The 22,654-nt window shown below is 40.7% G+C and overlaps 1 protein-coding gene across 2 annotated transcripts in view; it reads right to left on the bottom strand.

Annotated features, from left to right (window-relative positions):
* The window catches only part of MTHFD1L (methylenetetrahydrofolate dehydrogenase (NADP+ dependent) 1 like), a 202,261-nt gene that overhangs the window by 93,468 nt on the left and 86,139 nt on the right, over nt 1–22,654 (bottom strand). For both annotated transcript variants that reach the window (XM_061624123.1, XM_061624122.1), the window contains exon 20: nt 20,056–20,167. In XM_061624123.1, coding sequence (XP_061480107.1) covers nt 20,056–20,167 — 112 coding nt within the window. The remainder of the gene's footprint in view (nt 1–20,055; nt 20,168–22,654) is intronic.

Raw genomic sequence — 22,654 nt, 5'->3', positions numbered from 1 at the left:
AATAGAATTGCCATGAGTTTATAAATTAAAATCCATATTAGGTTTAAAATTAAATTTAAAATGTTTAAAAAGCCTGGGCGAAAAGGTAGGTTTTTACCTGGCGCCGAAAAGATAACAAAGAAGGCGCCAGGCGTATCTCGTCTGGGAGGGCATTCCATAGTTCGGGGGCCACCACCGAGAAGGCCCTAGATCTAGTTGTTGATCTCCGGGCCTCTTTATGAGTTGGGACCCGGAGAAGGGCCTTCGACGTCGAGCGTAGTGAACGGGTAGGTACATAGCGAGAGAGGCGTTCCACCAGGTATTGCGGTCCGATGCCGTTTAGGGCTTTATAGGTAAGAACCAACACTTTGAATCTGGCCCGGAAACATATCGGTAGCCAGTGCAGCTGCGCCAGGACAGGTGTTATATGGTCAAATTTCTTTGTCCCAGTGAGAACTCTGGCCGCAGCATTTTGCACTAGCTGAAGTTTCCGAACCGTCTTCACAGGTAGCCCCACGTAGAGTGCATTACAGTAGTCCAATCTAGAGGTTACCATAGCATGGATAACTAAGGCGAGATTCTCCCTGTCCAGATAGGGTCGTAGTTGGGCTACCAGCCGAAGCTGGTAGAATGCATTCCGTGCCACCGAGGCTACCTGAGCCTCAAGTGACAGGAGCGGATCTAATAAGACCCCCAAACTACGTACCTGCTCCTTTAGGGGGAGTGTAACCCCATCTAGGGCAGGTCGAACGTCAACCATCTGGGCAGAGGGCCCTCCCACCAACAGCATCTCAGTCTTGTTAGGATTGAGTTTCAGTTTATTAGCTCTCATCCAGCCCATTATCGCGGCCAGGCAGCGGTCTAGTACATCAACAGCCTCACCTGACGAAGATGAAAAGGAGTAGTAGAGCTGCGTATCATCAGCATATTGCTGGAAACGCACGCCAAAACTCCTGATGACCTCACCCAGCGGCTTCATATAGATATTGAAAAGCATGGGGGACAGAACTGAACCCTGTGGGACTCCATATTGGAGTACCCAGGGACTCGAGTAATGTTCCCCCAGCATCACCTTCTGGAGACGATTCCCGAGATAGGAGCAGAGCCACCGCCAAGCAGTGCCTCCCACTCCTAAATCCGTAAGTCGCTCCAGAAGGATACCATGGTCGATGGTATCAAACGCCGCTGAGAGATCAAGGAGAACCAACAGAGTTACACTCCCTCTGTCTTTCTCCCGACAGAGGTCATCATACAGGGCGACCAAGGCCGTTTCTGTACCAAACCCCGGCCGAAAGCCCGATTGAAATGGGTCCAGATAATCAGTTTCATCCAAGAGAGCCTGGAGTTGGCGAGCGACCACACGCTCTAGGACCTTGCCCAGGAATGGAACATTTGCTACCGGCCTATAGTTGTCCAAATTATCAGGGTCCAAGGAGGGTTTTTTTAGGAGCGGTCTCACCACCGCCTGTTTCAGGCAGGATGGGACCACTCCCTCTCGTAAAGAGGCATTAATCACCTCCTTGGCCCAGCCGGCTGTTCCATTCCTGCTAGCTTTTATTAGCCATGAGGGGCAAGGATCCAGAGCAGAAGTGGTCGCCCGCACCTGTCCAAGCACCTTGTCCACATCCTCGAGCTGTACCAACTGAAACTCATCCAGTAAAACAGGACAAGACTGTGCTCTGGACACCTCATTAGGATCAACTGCTACAATAATGGAGTCAAGGTCCCGGCGGATGTTCATGATCTTATCACGAAAGTGTCGCGCAAACTCATTACAGCGGGCAATTGATGGTGTTATTGCATCCTGGGAACCAGAGTGTAAAAGTCCCCGGACAACTTTATAAAGTTCTGCTGGGCGGTTAAGAGATGACTGAATAGAGACAGCAAAGTATTGCTTCTTTGCTGCTCTCACTGCCTTCACATAGAGTTTGGTAGAGACCCTCACAAGTGCATGATTACAGCCGTCGGGAGTTCGCCTCCATTTATTATTATTTCCCCCCCCCCAAAAAAAAATTAAGGAGCCCCAAAATAAAACCTTGCACAGGGCACATGAAAAGCTAGTTATGGCACTGCATAATAATTTTATTCTCCTGAACTTGGATACTCCGCCTCCCAGTGTAATGCTGTGAGGAAGAGAATTAACAGCAAAACAGAATTTTGTCTTTTATTTTTTAAACATTGCTGAATCTGAAGAGAACTTTCCGAAGAATAAAGTTCCGGAAACAAGCAAAAGTTCAGAATTGCACATGGCAGGAAAAGGGATATAAGATTGATATATGGGAGGAAGAATGAAAAACAAATGTTTTAACTTTTTTTACGTTCAAGTAAAGTAGATACGTACACTGATGTAAAAAATCCCATTTTGGCTTTTTGGGAAGATTAAAAAAAAACCAAATCATTCTGGAAATTAAATATTTGCAGCTTATTTTATCCCCTTTCTCAATGCAATTTTTAAATATGCAAAATGCTCTTGGGAACTTTTTTTTATATAGAATACTGAATGTCAACAACAACAAACATCAGAATAAATGGTATAGTAGGTAATGTAGCTGATTGGATTTCTGACCCTTTAAAGAAAGAAAGAAAAAAGCTATGGTTACTATGCTGCAGTTTAAGCAGCTCCACAATAACCCTGACCACAGCAGTGGATTTTGACATGGCAGGGAGCCTTACAAAAAGGGACCACATGTTTCAGTTTGAATGGCTACAAATGGAACTGTGACAAGAAAGTTAATGTATCTCATAATAAAATTCCTTGTAAACAGAGGTGGATTTTAATGAAAGTGATAATCCTCCAGTCAGCAGTTACTATCAACATAACTAAATCAAAGCAAAGGTATGCACTGGAAGACCCTACAGAGAAACATGCACATTAGGCTAAGTTTCAGGACATGGAAATGTGAAGGCCAAATTCCAGAACAATGCAAAAGGAAATGGAAATTCTGAATTGCTAGCTGCTGTCCACTTCCATGATGTAAACATATCTGTCCTGGTGCAGCTGTCAGCAAGAAAACTACGGAAAGGAAGAGTTCAAAGTCACAGAAGCACATGAACTCTAAACCCATAGATTCAAGGCATTTGGGCTGGTGCTTGTTGTAAGCAGCAAATCACCAAACTGAGTAAATGCCAAAATAAACCAGGATGGATCATGATTCATCTGAAAGGACACCACATTTTTGTTACTACAGCAAGGGTGAATGAACCGTCTGTTTGTACAATATGACCCAACATCTCTTCCTTCAATGACTGATTGTGGAACTTAATGCTCTCAGATCTATCCAATTGTTTCAAATGTTTCCATGAATCTTATTTTTTCTATGACCTGCTCAGCAAATGTCTAATACTTTTGGCATGCTCATGGTCCTAGAGTTATGGTATTTAAAAAAAATCATTACAAGTCTGTGCAGCAGAAAAAAGACATGTACCATATAAAACAACTTTTAATGTGTAAATGATGCTTTCTAAGGCTTTCAAACATGTCACATTCCAGTAGTTCCAGGTTGGTTGGTCTTATCACCTCCATCTTACAAATTGACAGGGAGAGAGGAGGGAGCTGAACAACAGTAGCTTGCCTAAGGCCACTCAGTGAGTTCATGGATGAGGTGAGATTTGACCTAGGGCTTCCTGGCTCACATCTCACACTCACAGGCATCACACTATATCAGCAACATGTTGCAGCCTGGCTTGATTTTTATTAGGAAATTCTGCCTATGCCCTATTGAATGAGTCTCCTGTTAACAAGATTCCCCTCCAAGGGTACCTATGTGTAAGAAATTATTATTTTATCCAGTCTCCCATCCAAGCTCGTACCAGACTCAGATCTATGTGGATGCAGACATTAACTACTTGAGTTGCTTTCCAACCATTCTCTGCTTATTTGCTTTATTTCAGTTTTCCCAATGCCCTTCTAGAACTAGTTTAGACCAACACAATGGTTTAATGATGCCCTGGAGCTTTCACCCTGAACTCATTATGACAAGGAAAAGTGCTGCAATGGACCTTCCGTACCTCTTTGGGTCCCCATCTAGCTGCAGGTACCAGCTCTGCACACCTGTAGGCCAGACGAAGGATGTATAATAGCAATCCTCTCAAGGACACAAGGGGAGAACAGCAACTGTCGGGGGCATGTAAAGTTTGAATGGAAATACAACAAAATGGAAATGATTAAGCTCCCCCTGGCCAGCCATTTCTCTACTCTGATGTTCAGCTTCCTAAAGCTGCTTTTGGTAAAAATAAAAATGGGGAAAGATACTCACAACTCCATGTTATATAAGTCTATCGAATTTACCCCATTGTTTGTCTAGCCACACGGGTATGTTGGCTGAAAAGTATCATGAAGGAAGAGGCCATGCAGAGGATCTAAACAACAACTAGAACTTTACTATAACTAATCATATACAGAGAACAAGGCCCACAGCATGGTGCTGCTTGTAAGGCAGACCTAGAACTGCAACTGCCACAGCCTGGGGCTGACTCAGCAGTTCCTGGTACGGCAAGCCTGGAGGGCCAATACACTACATTGCCAATTCATGGTGTTGATTATCCATGATCCCTCAAACACTCTTTCTTTGATAGTGCTATATGGTATAGCAACATGGGCCTCACATCTATAAAGGCAGGTGTTTTCTCAGTGCTGACTACTACTACATTCAGATGCCTGGCCTTACTCTTTCACATAAGAATGGGTGACAAACATCTGCTAAATAGCTAAAATGCCCAACTATGTAATTCAGAACCTGCTTTAGGAGACGCTCTAACCAAACTAAATATTTTGAAATATTCTCCAAATGAAAATTTAATTCTACTTTTTAAATACAGACTTGAATTGCTAAAAGATTGTTCTAGTACAACAGTTCCTTATGCAACACAGCAATTTCAGCATTAGGTATTCTTTCAGATACATCCTGTTAACATCCCCATTTTCTATTAAAGTTGCACAGCTGTACTTTCTTCAGAAGACAACACCATTCATGATGTTGTTTAAAAAGCTACTAAAACAAATTTAAGACGTCTTGATTTTACATCCAGTATTGTATATATTGGAAGAAATTATAATCAAAGCAGCAGCAGCAGCAAATCTCAGAGAGCAGTCTTTCAATCAAGGTTGTTTCAAACAAGCTTACTCTTAAAACTGCTGTCAAAAATTGCCCTTAAAGTAAACACTCAGACAGTAAGGTGTTTCAAGTTGACATTTGTTTTCCAACTTCTGTATCAAAGCAGGAGCAAATAAACATTTGCTAGAGGCCTGTGGCCAAACATTCGCCTACTAAATACCCATCAATATATGAAAAAAGAAAGAAAAAGAAATCATCTCCAGCAGCAGCCTACTGTGTTGGGCTCCCTAGTTCAAAATTCTGCAGTTGTAAATATTTTATTTGGGTGGAAACCTTGGAATGCTCCTGCCAGAATAAGGAAACTTCTAACTGGGGAGGGGGGGAGGGAGAGAGAAAGGGGGGGCACTCTGCCTGGAACTAGGAGAGCAGGAATTGTAGCTTCAGATGTCAGTGTGGGTTTCACCCTCCCAAAGCAAATACTAGCTTCAGAAGAGGGATATTCCTTAGGACTGCAGGAGGGGTGAAAGAGTTAATCTCCCCCTCCTCACCTGCTCTAATCCTATTATCAGTCTCCCCTCCTCCCAGTTTATGCAATTTGCATTTTAAAAAAAACCTATACACACTTACTTGAGAGTAAGATCCACTGAACTCAGTGGCACCTCCTAACAAAAATGCAAAAAAAGATCAGGCTGCCCCATCCACTACATACTGCAAGAGAGAGAAAACACAGACAGGCAATCCTTTCATTTCAGATTTCTGCAACAAGAGGAAGCTGTGCTGCTCTCTCATATCTAGGGAGTCCTGCTGCATAATGGAAAGGACTGTGGTCCTCCCCCTGTTCTGTGTCATGCAGGTGAGGGAAGGCTGGCAAAATCCTTTAATTTTGCACAAGGCGGCATTGGAAGTGAGGAAAGAACCTCCTCAGGTGCCATGCGCATAGGAAAGAGTCACATTTTGCAGAGTGCTGGGTTCACTTCATCCCCAGCATGTGTTGTTTGGGTGGCAACTGGTCTGGGTTACTCACACATGGACTGAACACAGTGATTTCAATTTAACAGTGTTTGCCTTTATATTTTAGATGAAATCTTAAGACTCCTATACTTTCATCCGTCCATTTCCTAGGAAAAAACCAGTCAACCTCTCAACATACAGATTCATGTGTGGAGGCTACTTTCAAACTCAATAAAAATTTTACCATATTACATACGAAATAGATACAAGAGATATAGTAAAATGTGCCTTACTTCATCCAAGATGCTAGATGACCAGCTTGTGTGGATGTAATTGCTTTTTGGTAATCTATGAATAGCAACCATAATAGGCATTTGTATCCAAGAGCTTATACAACAGGGGTGGGGAACATTTTTTATTTGGGGGGGCACATTTTTGGCTCCTTGCATTGAATGGAAACTGCTGCCCCCTCCTTGAGCAAGGTGTACTCCTACTGCCCATCAGCTGATGTGTGGTTGGAAGTATGCCTTGCTCCAGCAAAGAAGCATCCCAATTGTTCCCTTACCCGTAGATAAAGGAGTAGGACGGGTGCACGTGGCTTCCCCAAAATGGCCCGATGGGCCAAATGGGGAGGCCTGGTGGGCAAAGTTTGGCCCACAGGCCAGAGGTTCCTTACCCTTCTTATAAAACCATGTGTTGTGATTCCACTTACCTACTTAGCTCAGATAGCTTCCAATGTTACAATTTCTTTATATGCATAGATGCAAAAATTGATCAAACAACTATATAGTGCACAGTCTGAAAGATGCAATGGTAACACAGCTCATTTTTATAAGCAGACAACAATTCCATCTCAGAACAGGCAGAATTTGTTTTCAGTGACAGGAATATATGAATTAGAAGGAAAATCAAATATGCCTTTGACAATAAGCAAAATATTTAGACTTTTATCCCACCCATCCTCCAAGGAGCTGCAGACAGCATATGTAGTCCCCCCTTTATCCTCACAAGAAGCCTGTGAGGAAAAAGATAAGCTGAGAGACAGTGCCTAGGCCGAGGTCATTTAGTCAGTTTTATGACTGAACAGGGATATATGTCGGATATCCCCAGTTTAAGCCCACCACTATAACCACCACACTATATTGGCTTTCTGAACCACATTCCACTCATGTGCTCCTGTGATTAGGGGCAAGCTTCCAGGTCAGTGTGCATGGCTTCCAAGAAGACCAAGGCCATGGCATTTTTCTCTTTTTTTAAAAAAATAATCAATCCCTAAATAGAAAATGTGAAGACTCTTTTTGGAAAAGAAATTTAATGACTGATAAAATATTTTTGCAAAATAGTAAGTTAAGCTTGGAGGTATAACTAGCAGCCTCCAGAGAAGCCTCCACTCTGTTGGTGGTGCCTATGGATCTTGTCAGGCCGTTTCAAGCGAGACGGAAAATTCAAGCTGTGGCCACACAAAGGAAGCTTCTTCCTTTGCAACAGCTCCAGCTTGAATTTGGCTTTTTTTAAATTCAAGAATCTTCCATTGTAGCCACAGCTTGAATTTTCTGTCTCCAGATGTCATATGACACAAGGGGAATGGCAGACAGATGGAGTGCCCACCTGTCATAGAGGCCCATGGAGAATTGGCTTCTTCTGGCTGGATCCAGTTCTCCACCTCTCCTCCACTTCAAGGTCACCATATCTGGTCAGCTGAAGACCAGGGTCTTTTCCCGTGAAGTAGTAAACTGCTCGGAAAGGAGGAGTCAAAATATCTGTTCACACACACAAGATGGTGTATATTCCCAGAGTACTGCTTGCTGTTCATAGAGATAACAGCAGATGATACACCACTGAAGCCAGTGGTCAATCAGAATGATCAATGTCTCTATCATTTGGTGCAATCATCCAGGACACAGCAAGTCTCAGAGTTATCAATCACAATGGTGCAAGGCTGCATCCCAATTCAAATCATAGGCTGCTTTAAGCTGCTGAGTGGTTAAAAGTATTGCATTTATGACTGCCTTTTTCTCCAAAAAATGAAATTTTAAAAAAATCAGGAGAGAGGTTCTCCTCCTATTCCAGTAATGCTTCTCCCTTATTGCCCAATAAGAGCCTACTCAAATGCAAGGATGATGTGGAGAGAGTGTACCTCCCTAGTGTGATCATTATGTTCACTGGGATTTCTTAGGGCTTTTACGATAGCAAGTGAACCTGGATTAATATCACACTGACATATAAAAAGAACGCAAATAGCATAACCAAAAAGGCTTCATGCAAATGGAAAGGCTTTAGTTCTCATTTTATTTATTTGTTTCTTATTTCTATTTTTATTATTACATTTGTTTCCTACGATTCTTCCAAGGAGCTCAAGATAGCATACATGGTTCTTCCCCTCCCCAATTTTATCTTCACAACAATTCTGTGAGGTAGGTTAGGCTGAGAGATAGTGCCTGGTCCAAGGTCACCCAGTTAGCTTCATGGCTGAGTGGAGATTTGAACCCTGGTCTCCCAGATCCTAGTGCAATATGCTAACCACTATACCATGCTTTGTACATCGCCCAGAGCGGCTGGATAACCAGCCAGACGGGCGACTAATAAATTTAATAATAACAATAACAATAATAACAACAACAACAACAACAATGCTGGCTAGTAAAATTGACTGCTACAAAAAGCAGCTTTGAGTGGTTTTCCAGAAAAATTTCAAGTATCATGGATGTCAAACTACATGTTACACACACTATTAATTAGGCTTTTGATCTAGCATCTACAAACATAAGAGTACAGTAGGGCCCCACTCATACGGCGGGTTATGTTTCGGATCCCCGCTGTAAAGCGGAACCAATTGAATAGAATGGCGCGCGATGCCCGAAAACCGCTGTAAAAGGGGAACAAGCGCCGTATGAGTGGGGCTTTAGTCTAATTGCGTCTAATTGAGACAGCTGTATTAGCGAATCGCTGTAAAGCGGGGTCCTACTGTAGGTGATTTTTGCCAGTGTCCCCTTCCTGCTGCAGCCCCTGTGGGCCCCCCCCCACAAATCCAGAGTAAGGGGATCCTCCAGAACAATGTGGAAGGTGGTGAAGGAGCACAGGGCAGGAAGGGGAAATTGGCAAACATTGCCTCCCTTTATCTTACGTTGGCAGAGACCTCCACCAGATTAAAAACCATTGTTGAAGGGCCATAGCTCTGTGGTAGAGCATCTGCTTCAATCCCTGGCATCTCCAGGTAGGGCTGGGAGAGACTCCTGGTCTGAAACTCTGGAGAGCTGCTGTCAGTCACTGTAGACAATATCGAACAAGATGGGCCAATAGTCTGACTCAGTATAAGGCAGTTTCCTATGTTTCTATGTTCCTATACCATTAAAACATGTGTAACAATAATCTCAAGGGCACTCAGAGAGGAAAAGTAGTGGGGGGGAAGGGATGTTATCCCTTTCCCAGACTGCCGTTTCCAGCTCCAAATTTCATCTCAACTGCCCCACATGGGGTTTCAAATGCAAGCCATCACTTTACTAGCCAGATTTAAGTAATATACCTGGTCCCTGCACCCACATGAATAAGCTGATTTGCCCCTGGGTTTTCTTATGTTCAGTATGTATATGTGAAGATACATTGCAGAAATGAGGGGTAGGGGGAAACAGCTACTACTATTTCCTCACCCACCCCACATATCTAATTGGAACCCCCTTATTTTGTGAATTGATAAGAATGAGCTATGAGAAGCAGTACCTTTGACAGTGCTGCTGGATTTGATTTATGAATTCTTAAAAAGAGAAAGAAAGAGACTGACCTCTAGTATTTTTTTGCCTGTGGGAGACAAAGAATTTTTCTGTGTTAGCTATATTTCACAGTGGGGGGAAAATGCTGAAATGGCTTATATTGAGACTATAAATTATAATGAGAGATGGCACCAGAACGATGTTTGTTAACAGATGTCTAACTAACAGAATATTTCTATTATCAGCAGAGCAGTTTACATCAAAGTTTTGTAAAAATGCAAGTGAAAACAAATATAAAAAGTAAACTAGTGCCTATATACAAACATGGATATCTTAAAAAAAAAAAAAGAGCTAACAATTGTTACATGGCAGGACAGGGGAAATTCAACTCTAAAAGCCCTTGGCATCCATCCACTAATAAAAGAACACCTCTCCCTATACTGCCCACTACATGCTTTGAGGTCAATCAGAGAACCCCTCCTCATGGACCCACCCCCACAAGATGCTGGGAGGATAATGATATGGGGCAGAGTATTTTCCATAGTGTCCCCCCCCCCGATGCTGGGGAAATACAATAGACAATAGACTTCCACAGTGAATAGTTTCAGGAAACAAGAAAATACTTTTTTTTAATTTCACCTGGCCTTTGGTTGAAGAGTTTTTTACTCTTCTTTTAAATTTATTTTTATTATTTATTTATTATTTGATTTTTATCCCGCCATTCCTCCCAGAGGGAGCCCTTTTTACTGATCTGCTACTCTGTTGGTTGCTCTGTAGCTTATGGAATTTTATTGGTGATTTTATAGTGGTTTTATTTGTATTTCTTTTCTGTGTAATACACATGCAGAATCCATATTGGAAGAAAAGTGGGTTGTAAGTCTAACTAACCAATACGTAATTGATATGGCATTAGACAATCCTACTGGAGAGGAAACTCTTATATTCCCTTCCTTCTTGTGTCGAACTTTGTTTTGTAAAATAATCTCACAGACTGAACTATGATACAAGCAAACTTAATTTACCCTTGTGTAACTCTTGCTTCAAAAAAATGAACTAAAACCTATACATCTGCTGCACACCCACCCTGAACCCATATTTTCTAGCACAATTAAAGGTGCTGATCTTGACATAAACCCCCTAACTAGTCTGAAACTAATGTAGTTGAAGGACTGCCTGTTCTCTTGTGAATCTGTCTGGTAGCTAAGATTTTCATCAGACTTTTGTTCAGGTGCCTCTAGAGATGTTAGGAAGGAAGCTATTGAGAAAAGGTTGTCCCCCTCTCCTCTTGTTCACAGTTGGATCCTGTTCTTATTTGTCTGTTTGTGTTTTCTCTGCCATTGGGTAGTCATGGCTTTCAGTACCATCTGCATGCTGCTAATACCCAGCTGCACCTCTCTATCCAAGGACCTCTTCAACCTGCCTGCATTCAGAAAATGCCAGTTTTTTAAATGGTAAAGATCCAGTCCCTGATTTTGTAGTAAGTACTTGTTATGCGAGAGCCAGTGTGGCGTAGTGATTAGCGTGGTTAGAGTGTTGGGCTACAACCTGGGAGACCAGGGTTCGAATCCCCACAGCACCATGAAGCTCACTGGGTGACCTTGGGCCAGTCACTGCCTCTTAGCCTCAGAGGAAGGCAATGGTAAACTACCTTTGAATACCACCTACCATGAAAACCCTATTCATAGGGTCACCATAAGTCCAAATCGACTTGAAGGCAGTCCAGTTTATTTTTCATTTTACTTGTTATGCATAGAAGTCTTACTCTCACTGTGTGAAGGGAAGAGCAGGGTTGCATCCCCCACAGGCCCTCCCTGCAATGAGTAGGTAGTCTTAAGTGAGGAAACTGCTCCGCAGTGCAGGGTTCTAAACCACACGAGGAGCCTGTGTGGGCAGAACAGGCTTTCCCCTTCAGACCTTCCCCTCCTCAGAGTAAAGATGCTGGGGGAGAAGGGCAAGTAGGGGATGGGTCAACAAGGGGTGGGGTCAGTGACCCTCTCTCCCTCACGTGATAGTTTTCACACAAATATAAACACCCAAAGAAGGCTAAAGTGCAGATGTACATTTAAAACATCTTAGGGATACACCTAAAAAAAGTGTACACTCATCAAGGCGTTATGATTGGCTGCAGCTCCATCAAGTATACAGACAGTAGTTAACATGGTTTTTCCTCTTGTGTGTTCTGCTTTTTTAAAAAAATGTTCTGGGTTGTATTCATTACTAGTCCTACTTAGAATACACTAATTGAAATGAATAGATACAGTTAACAAATGCATAAATTTCTATCTGGCTACTCTGAAGAGGACTAGCTTTGGATACAACCCTTTTGTGTTTTATTTCTTAGCATAAAAGATCCATTGAAATAGACACATTTGCAAAACAGCCCAAAGATCCGACTCTTCTACATCTTTGTGCTAATAGTTCTGCTGGTATTGGTCCTATTGTTATTAATAGCGCTGCCCCAGAATAAGATCTAGGCAACATAATGGATAGTGCAGTCTGGATGTGAATGCTTTATTTTACATGAGACTAAGATTTGGAGGTGGTAGCTTTATTTGAAGGATACAAATACGAGTGTGTTTGTTGATCTCCAGAGTCATTTTCTTGGAAATTGATCCATGCAGTAACTGTAGTAATAACATTAATAATTTTAGATGTTTTTAAGGAAAAGGCCACACTGTGGGTTTTCCAATTTTGCCATCAATGATCAATCACTAACCTCAGTTACTAACAACATATCAAGTAATGACCCAGCTTCCTTTGTTGTCTGTTAAGAAAAGACCCAGCTGGACAGAATGAAGGAAGGCCAGTCTTCATTTAAAACATGATGCAATTCCAAATGTTACTCCTTTATATTGGAAAAGAGTAATTCCCAAATAAGATAATTATTTGCAGAAATTTGCTCTCACATTATTGGGGAGGGGAGGCGACAAAGAAACAGAAAAGTAAAACCAATCTCTGTATGAGTAAAATCTGGTATTATCTGTCTTCCCCTACCCTACCCCTTCCACTCTTTGGAGTTGGGTCGTTTCTACCAGTTGGTCCTTATGTACAGTACTCAGCAGACTCTCAGACTGAATATCAGGCATCCACTCTGGGTGATGGCTGCAATGCAGACAGAAGTACAGCAATAATTTTTTTTTACTTGTATGTCTTCACCATTTTCCTACCTTTTACAATTCAGAATCAAACTGTTATACACTAAGCCATGGCACTCAATAGTGGCTATGTTATTGCCACTGGAATAGTTTGCAGGGCTGAGGAGGGGGGTCAAAATCCCCAGGGCCCAGACCTTGGGGGGGTGGGCCTCTGAGGACCTGGACTTTGAAAGAAGAAGCAATACCCTTCAGGGAGGAAGGGTGGGACATAGAAAGAAAGAAAGAAACTTTACAAAATAAATGGTGGTATATCAACAAACCAGAGAGTAGGTATGAAGTCTGTTGCTAAATCTCAGCATATCCAAGTCTTCTATAAGCACCAACATTTATTAATATGATCCAGACATTCCAAAGCACTACATGCACCGTGAGGGTTGAACTACTAGTTCCCAGTAGTAGGCCCCAGTTCACATTTGCTCAAAAAGCATTTCCTATAGTTCTCTTAAAGGAACAGTACACGAAGGTGGCGGGTAAAGAAAAAGCGAATATATGGGACTGCGTGTCACCTCATATTGTTTGGTCTGAGACTAGAACACATTGGAACAAGTCTACATGCAATCTGACATTGTTTTACGGTGAAATTAACATTGTGGAGCACAAATACAAGCTTAGAGCACAGAAGAGAAAAGTGAGAAAAATATGTAAAAGCAAAAATAAAAGGTCTGGCAAGTTTATTCAGCCTGGGCTTTGTTTCAAAATCATAATGTGGTGGTGAGGGAGACAGAGAAAGCCATTCGTTGGATGCTCAAGCATTACTGGAAGAAGAAAAAGCTAGTTAAGTGAGGATTCTGCTTAAGTAGAAGAACAGAGATGCACCAGCACTAGCACTACTCAGGGTAAGAACAGATTGCTGTCATATCTCATTATTGAATACTGTGAATTAATTTGCCTGTACACTTAGCACACCAGAAGAAATTTACATATTTCATGATGAAACCCTGGATAAAGTAACAGAAATCCAGAAGATCCACTCAAGATGGATATTTAATGTAATTGTCGGAAATCTAATTTCCAGCTTTAAAACGTCTTCTGAAGCTGCAACACTTTTAGATGAGAAATTTGGGTTTCTGTGGAAATATAGAAAGATGACTGAAAACCAGATTAAAGAAACATGGAAGTCATTCACTGAAGAGTACCATGCTGATGTCACAACAGACTTCTGTGAAGATGTGAAATATCTGAAAGCAATTCATTTGGCTAACTTTGGGGTCATTACTTTGCAGCCATTGAACCTTTTAAATAAGACTCGTGAACTTAACATTTCAAGATTATTTCCAAATGTTTGTGTAGTTCTGTGTATCTCTTGCACTCTTCCAGTGACAGTAGCTGAAGCATAGAGGTCGTTCAGCATTCTGGCTCATGTTACATGGATAAAGCTATAAATGGCTACTACACATGATGGCTATATTCTGCCTCCACGGTCAGAGGCAGCATGCTTCTGAATACCTGTTGCTGGAAACCACAGCAGGCCAGAGTCCTCTTGCACTCAGGTTCTGCTTGTGGGCAATGGGCATCTGGTTGGCTATTGTGAAAAAAGAACGTTGGACTAGATGGGCCATTGGCCTGATCCAGCATGCTCTTCTTATGTTCTTATGTTAAAACTGCCTCAGGTTAACAATGCGCCAAGAGCACCTGACAGATTTGGGAACCTTGGCTACTGAATCAAAATGTGCAAAAAACCTAAACTTTATTATATAATTGAAACATTTTCAAACAGAAAAGCCTGCAAAGCCCTGTTAAATGTGTTGTAGACAAACAGACAAACAGAACTATTGCAATAGTTATTGTCTAGAAATAGAAGAGGACAACAAACAGGGTAGAACATGAGCCCTATTCCAAAAGATTAGAGAAATTAAAAGGAAATTTAAAACAAGAGAACGGATGTTGAATAATCAACAGGGGAACACACAGTGACTGACTGAGATAAAATAAAAGGAAGATGGAAGCAATACACTGAAGAACTATATAAAAGAGATGCAAGGATGACAGATTCATTCACAGAGGAACGACATGATGAAGAACCTGAAATTTTAGAATGTGAGGTGAAAGCTGCTCTTAAAATACTCGAAAGAAACAAATCACCAGGAACTGATGGCATACCAATAGAGTTGCTACAAGTTACTGAGACTGAATCTGTCCAAACTTTGAAACAAATTTGTCAACAAATATGGAAAACTAAACAATGGCCCACAGACTGGAAGCATTCAATATACATCCCAATTCCAAAGAAAGGAGATCCCAGGGAATGCAGTAATTATCGAACTATGGCTTTAATATCCCATGCAAGTAAAGTAATGCTCAAGATTCTACAACAAAGGTTCTTACCATATATGGAGCGAGAAGAGCTGGATTTAGAAAGGGAAGAGGCACCAGAGATCATATTGCAAAGATACATTGGATAATGGAATGGACTAGGGAATTTCAGAAGGAAATCTGTGCTTTATAGATTACAGCAAAGTCTTTGACTGTGTAGAGATCATAAAAAACTATGGGATGCTTTAAAAGAAATAAGGGTGTCACAGCATCTGATTGTCCTGATGCACAACCTATACTTTCAACAAGAGGCTACTGTAAGGACAGAATATGGAGAAACCAATTAGTTCCCAATTGAAAAGGGTGTGAGACAGGGGTGTATTTTATCACCCTATTTGTTTAATCTATATGCAGAACATATCATACGGAAAGTGGAATTGGACCAAGGTGAAGGAGGTGTGAAAATTGGAGGGAGAAATATCAATAATTTAATATATGCGGACGATACCACACTATTAGCAGAAACCAGTAATGATTTGAAACAAATACTGATGAAAGTAATGACAACAGAAAATTTATATAACTTTAAGGTTGACAACAAGGACATTGAGCTTGTCAAGGATTATCAATACTCCAAAATGGAGACAATAGTCAAGATATCAGAAGAAGACTAGGACTGGGGAGGGCAGCTATGAGCGAACTAGAAAAGGTCCTTAAAGCAAAGATGTATCACTGAACACTAAAGTCAGGATCATTCAGACCATGGTATTCCCAATCTCTATGTATGGATGTGAAAGTTGGACAGTAAAAAAAAAAGCGGATAAAAGAAAAATAACCTTATTTGAAATGTGGTGTTGAGGAGTGCTTTGCACATACCATGGACGGTGAAAAAGACAAATATTTGGGTGTTAGAACAAATTAAACCAGAACTATCACTAGAAGCTAAAATGATGAAACTGAAGTTATCATGCTTTGGACACATAATGAGAAGGTATGATTCACTAGAAAAGACAATAATGCTGGGAAAAACAGGAGTCAAAAAAGAGGAAGACGAAACAAGAGATGGATTGATTCCATAAAGGAAGACACAGACCTGAACTTGCAAGATCTGAACAGGGTGGTTTAAAACAGATGCTATTGGAGGTTGCTGGTTCATAGGGTCACCATAAGTCATAATCGACTTGAAGGCATATAACAACAAACAAACAAACAAACAAATTCCTAACTTGCTCTTTCTCTCCTTTATGCAGCCTCTACTCATTCAAGAAGGTGGGCCCCAGAGTTGTTCAGGTAAGAGGCAGAAAAGGGCAAGTGAAAAGTTCACTGCTATCCCTCACCACCCCTCATAAAGGCACTAACACTAAATAACGTAGAAATGCTTTTACTATTAAGATTATCACTAGAAGCTAAAATGATGAAACTGAGGTTATCATACTTTGGATACATAATGAGAAGACATGATTCATTAGACAAGATAATAATGCTTGGAAAAACAGAAGGAAGTAGAAAAAGAGGAAGGCCAAACAAGAGATGGATTGATTCCATAAAGGAAGCCACAGACCTGAACTTACAAGATCTGAACAGGATGGTTACAACAGATGCTCTTGGAGGTCACTGATTCATAGGGTCGCCATAAGTCGTAATCGACTTGAAGGCACATAACAACACGTATATCATAATGTTAGCTCCAGCCCAATATTGTGCCCATATCAGAGTTTATACTCTTCACAAATATCATAAAACTTTCTCCCTGTAAATGATAGCCTGTCTCATTTCACCCATGCTCTCATACTGCAAAATGGTTTGGATCAACTCAGAGAGAGTTTAAAACATTGCCTACAATGCATGTAGGGAGAAGCAGGTGTGCCGTTAAGGACTGACAAATATAAGCACCACTATAAACTCAGATCTGTCTACACACTATTCTGGATCATGGCCATTATTAATTTAACATTTGACCCCAAAGACAAAAAAGGATAATTTTTATTACTGCAGTAAGCACTATATTTTCTTAACTATGGAAAGAAATGGAACTACAATAGCCAGAAAGGGAATGTTATGACATAAGATATCTAGGAGTTTTGAATTTAACACTAATTGGAACACTCAATACACGATGATTTTTCAGTGAAGTCAAGCAAAAAAAGAACAACTATAAAGAATCCCAAATAATGCAAATATTAAGACATCACATGTGCTCTGGTGCCAACAGAGATTTAAAGCAAATCATTTACTTCCTTTTTTGGAGAAAAGACTACAGCCAAAGGAATACTGAAAAGTATTTTACAGTCTATAAAAAAAGAATACTGCAAATCATTCTTTCCTATTTTAAACACGTATGCTGCGCTATTTTTACAAAGTGATTTATAAACATTTTATTACACACTTTAAGTAGATATACGAATATACATACATATAAATTTTGAATACATGAAAATATTCTTGAAATGCAACTGGGTACATGCTGCACAGATAGCTAAACAACCACCTAAATAGTTTCATTCTGATGAGCATTTTCAGTGCAGTACAAGGTAAATAAATTATTCCATCAACTTAGTAAAGCTTACTTCTGCTTAGGTTTACAATTCTGACAAAGCCTGCCAAAATGCCTCCAATTATCTGAAAGTGCCAGAACAGAAAAAGACCTATTCTAAAGAGGGCAAGATTAGGATTGGGAATGCTATATATATTATACAAAGTGGTGTGCCTCCAATGTTGCACAACCGGAAGGCAGCCCACGCAACAGATCTTTCCCAACCCCTCCTCCCCTTGCAGTTTCATGTATCCTCTAAAAAGCCCATCTCTAGAGGGGGCGGGGGAACAAACCAAAAATTATTTATTTATTTATAGCATTTGTTAGTCGCTTTTTTCCAAAAATAGGACTCAAAGCGACGTACAAAAAGGAAAACAAAAACACACTGCATATGAAATAGCTTACAGCAAGTCAAACAATGACAAAAACAATTTCAAGCGAAATAATACAACAATAATAGAGAAAATAACAAATGGCAGATATAACAGCAACAAAAAACCATACCAACACTATAAATATAATATACAATTGTGGCTTATAAAGCTCTATACGGCCTAGGTCCAGGCTATTTGTCAGACCGTATCTCCCCATATGAGCCTGCCCAGGTGTTGAGATCCTCAGGAAAGGCCCTTCTCTCAGTCCCAACACCTTCGCAAGTGCGACTGGTGGGGACGCGAGATAGGGCCTTCTCGGTGGCTGCCCCCAGGTTCTGGAACTCTCTTCCTAGGGAAGCACGAATGGCCCCTTCCTTGCTATCCTTCCGTCGGCAGGCAAAGACTTTTTTATTCCGACAGGCTTTTGGACTAGAAGATGTTTAAGATAGGGCCTCATAAGGTCTGTTGTATTGTTCTATGGTCCTATTCTTAATGTTTTAAATTGTCTTAGTATCTTAAGTGTATGTTTCATGGTTTTAATGTTACGAATAGTTTAATTCTATTTTAATTGTATATTTTTGTATGTTTTTTTACCTATGTGTAGTTTTTATTTGTAAGCTGCCCTGAGTTCCAGTTTTGGAAAAAGGGCGGGGTAAAAATAAAGATTCATTCATTCATATATCACCCAGAGCTGTAGTGGGAGTGTAGTGCCAGTGTGGTGTAGTGGTTAAGGTGTTGGACTACAACCTGGGTTCGAATCCCCGCATAGCCATGAAGTTCACTGGGTGACCTTGGGCCAGTCACTGCCTCTCAGCCTCATGAAAACCCTATTCATAGAGTCGCTGTAAGTCGGAATCGACTTGAAGGCAGTACATTTGCATTTTGTAGTGGGAGAAGGGAATTGCCCCAAATCAGAAGGAAGAATCAGGATAGACCACAGCAGAAAATCTCTCAGACACCATTTTTTTCTGGATATTCTGAGCCTCCAGGGCTACAAGCACCATCACCAGTCCTCTGCAACGGTCTGCCCCTTATCTATGTGATTGGTCTCTGCCTTTGCTAATTAGATTTCTTTTAGTTCATTTTATGATTGGCCGATTAGTTTCAGTTGAATTTGCAAACTTATCCTTTGCATTGCTTAGTATAAATAGTTTCACTCAGTAGAGTGTGGCTGCTTATAAATTGTAACTATCATGATGTTTATTTCAGATGAATGTGTGGGTCAATGAGTTTATGTTGTTATCAATGTTTTAAGACCTCACTTCCCAAGCAGGCCTAATTATGAACTATTTGTTTAAATTGGCCCTAGACACTTTACAAGATTAACTTCCATATATTTCAGGTTTCTGCCTATCATATCCAGGGCTCATGCAGATGTAATGGCTAAACATTGTTTTGGGATCAGGCTATAGAACTTTATGCTCCTTCCCCCTTGCACATATTCCCCTCCCCTCCCCATGGTCAGCATTTCTACTGATCAACCTTAATTCTTTTCAGAGTCTTCTAACCTTGTAAAAGGTGCACTCAGACTGGAGCAACTGGTGGGTGACCTCACAACATGCCGCCAACCCTAAACCATTGTTGGCCATTATATCTGTATGGCAAAATAGCAGAGGGAAATCTAAATAGCAAGTTTATTTCACGAAAAATATACTGTGAGACTGTCACTGCTGAGGATTGTTTGAAACAATGAAATTCAACAAAATATTGTTTTCAATCTGGATTGCTTTGTAACACTATGAAAGAGTAAAAGACAGCCCTTTATGGCCAACATCATCCCATTGTGAAAACTGAGCAGACAACAGGAATACTACTTGCCTCTGATTTAAGTGGATATCTACCCAGGCAAATGGGCCCAAGTGGAAACATGAAATTCCAAATAAACAATTCAGATCAGAAATATCTTTTTATTAAGAAAGTACCACTTAAATTATGTTTCATAAAATATTATATGCATCACTCGAGTAAAAACACACTTGGGCATTAATTTCAAATGAAATTATTCCAGCTCCACATGAACATGCCAAAACAAAATGAGTTTTCACTCACCTACAAATCCTTCTTTGCCAACCAATTTAAGGGCAATTTTGTCTGCCAAAACTGACGAATTACCATGAGCAATGTTTGCAAAAGGTCCAGCATGCACAAAAACTGGAGTTCCCTAAAAGTACCACATGAAAAAGCAAAATTGTCATCAACGCGCAAGAAGAAAACAGCTAATACATGTTACACATATTCTACATTTTTTTGCAGAGCAGTGTGGGATATTGTCTAGAGTGAAAGACAGAGTGGGCCTCTCTGTGAGATCCCTAGGGTCATAAGAGCTTATTTTGATCCTCAGCAGTAGTGTAAAACTGTGCATCCTGCTTATGTCAGGAATGTAGCCTTGTGTGCTGGCTGTTTAAGGAGGTAGAATGACAGATCAGGCTGCTCTAGTAACTAAGCTGGTATCCCTGTTCAGGGTTGTGATTTACTTGCTTAGGCAAAACCCTTGTGAATAGCAGGCATGGAAGCCCCTGATTCCAATTGGGACTGGAGGAGAGTCAAAGTGTTAAATCCCTCTACTGTGTGCCACACTCCTAATTCAGCTCATCTTTCCTCCTCTGCCCTCCCGCCATGCTAGTTGTCATTGTTATTGTTAAATACTATATGAAAAATGTCACACCTATTTTGGCCTTGAGAACTCAGGAGGATTTCAATGGAGCCTTCTCCAGCCTGGTGCCCTCTAGATATTATGGACTACAACTCCCAGCAGCTCCAGCTAACATGGCCATGATAGGCAGGGCTGATGGGAATTGTACCCAAAGCCTGAGGAGAGCACCAAGCTGGGATGGCTATTTTAGTGATGAAGTTAGGACCCATGTTTAGGTAGCTGCTTTGCTGGTTAAAAACCTTTTATTGTGCTATTCAAGCAGCTGAAGCAATCTGGAGAACTCTGAAAAATGCCTTCTGTCCAATTGCCTCTTTTCCCAGGAGAGTGTGACATCTGGTACTGCTACTTTCAAATATTCACTGTCACAAGCCAGCTGCTTTAACTTAGGCTCTAAAGGCCAGTTTAACTGAGGCTTGCAATCCTATACCCACTTACCCAGAAGTAAACCCCTCTGAACTCAATGGGCCTTACTCCGAGTAGATATGCATAGGAGTTAAGGATTAGAAATAATTAAAAAGAAATAGTGTATCTGGTAGCTCTCTTTAAGTTATTTGATTCATGAGATTCTAATAAATGTCTATCTGATCCAACAGCTCTAAAATTCCTCTAGGAGACATATGAAAGAGAGAACCTATGGTGATCCCATCTGTGAAAACACAAGTTTTCTTTAAGTAATGGAGAAGGCCAGGGGAGTGAAGAAAGGAATGTAATATAAAGACGGGGGAGAGCATATCCAAAAGAGGACATTTTGTATCAATGATAGCTATTCTGCTACGTGTGCTTTGAAACTGAAAACTGAAGCTGTACAGAAATAGCAAATAATAGTCCCTGATGGTATCAGTATTATTGAATAAATGCAATATATATTTATTCTTTTCAAACCAACAGGAATGGCTACTGATCATTTTTTATCAAGGAAATAATTTCAGTAGCTTTTGGGTCTCATTCAATCAACCAACAAGCTACTTTGTTCAGCAAGACTTATAGTGAATATTAGTGTGCTAGACCCTTGTTTCCGTGCTGATATATGATTACTGGTGTGATTGGTTCAAAGCTTTAAAATGCTATATAAATGCAAAGTAGCAATGGTGACTGGTACTCATTTGGACTGGTAGGGTGGGCTGTAGAGAGATCAACAGTAGTTGAGCCAGTACCAATGTAGGCAGAGCTGATTGTTAAGAGAGAAGGCAGGCAGGTGGGAACTGGTCAAGGGCAGGCTGAGGTTGGTGGGCAGTGCCCCACTTGCCCTAATGGACCAACTTCCACTGCACAGCAGTAATATTTGAATGGTTCCTGAGAGGTTGACAAGAATCAGAAAAGGATAATAGGCAAATTTCATGATTTTTAAAAAGGAATGGTACACACCCACATGTATTTATCCAGTTTTAGAAACTTTTCTGCACATACCCCTATCAAATGAGATGTAGTGGGCAGCTACTGGGAAAGGGTCTTTTTGGTGATGGCACCCAGGATGCAGAATGCATTCCCTGGAGATGCTTGCCTTTTCAGTTACTTTGTGGTATTTTCGGGACCAGGTGAAGTTCTTTTATATTACTAAACAATTAAAAACCCATACATTTTAAATCTAAAACTTAGTTTAAGTTATTTTTTGGTATCACCAAGATTTTTTTTCATTATAAAGATTTTACTCCCTACTTTATATTTATTGCCTATAGTTGTATTTTATTGTTTGTTACTGGATGGCATATAAATGTTAGGGCTATGCACCGACTCCAGACAAATCCCAGATCCTGAACCAAATCAGTCCAATTCAGGTCAATCCAGGATTATTAAGAAAACAAACACAATTTTAAGAATGCCCACAGCCAAACACAAGGTAGTATCTTATGTCTTCTACGGACAACTTCCATTGGTGTGCTTTTTTATTATTATTTTTGTAAAATAACACAATGCTATAGTTCTTTACTTAATAATATCTTCCAATAGTTACCCATGAGTGATGCACAATGTACACTAAAAATACTATATGAATAG

This window comes from Rhineura floridana, chromosome 4 (genome assembly GCF_030035675.1).
Source record: "Rhineura floridana isolate rRhiFlo1 chromosome 4, rRhiFlo1.hap2, whole genome shotgun sequence".
In the NCBI taxonomy this organism is placed as follows: Eukaryota; Metazoa; Chordata; class Lepidosauria; order Squamata; family Rhineuridae; genus Rhineura; species Rhineura floridana.
The sequence above is the reverse complement of the archived record's forward strand: the minus strand, read 5'-3'. Positions and strand labels throughout refer to the sequence as shown.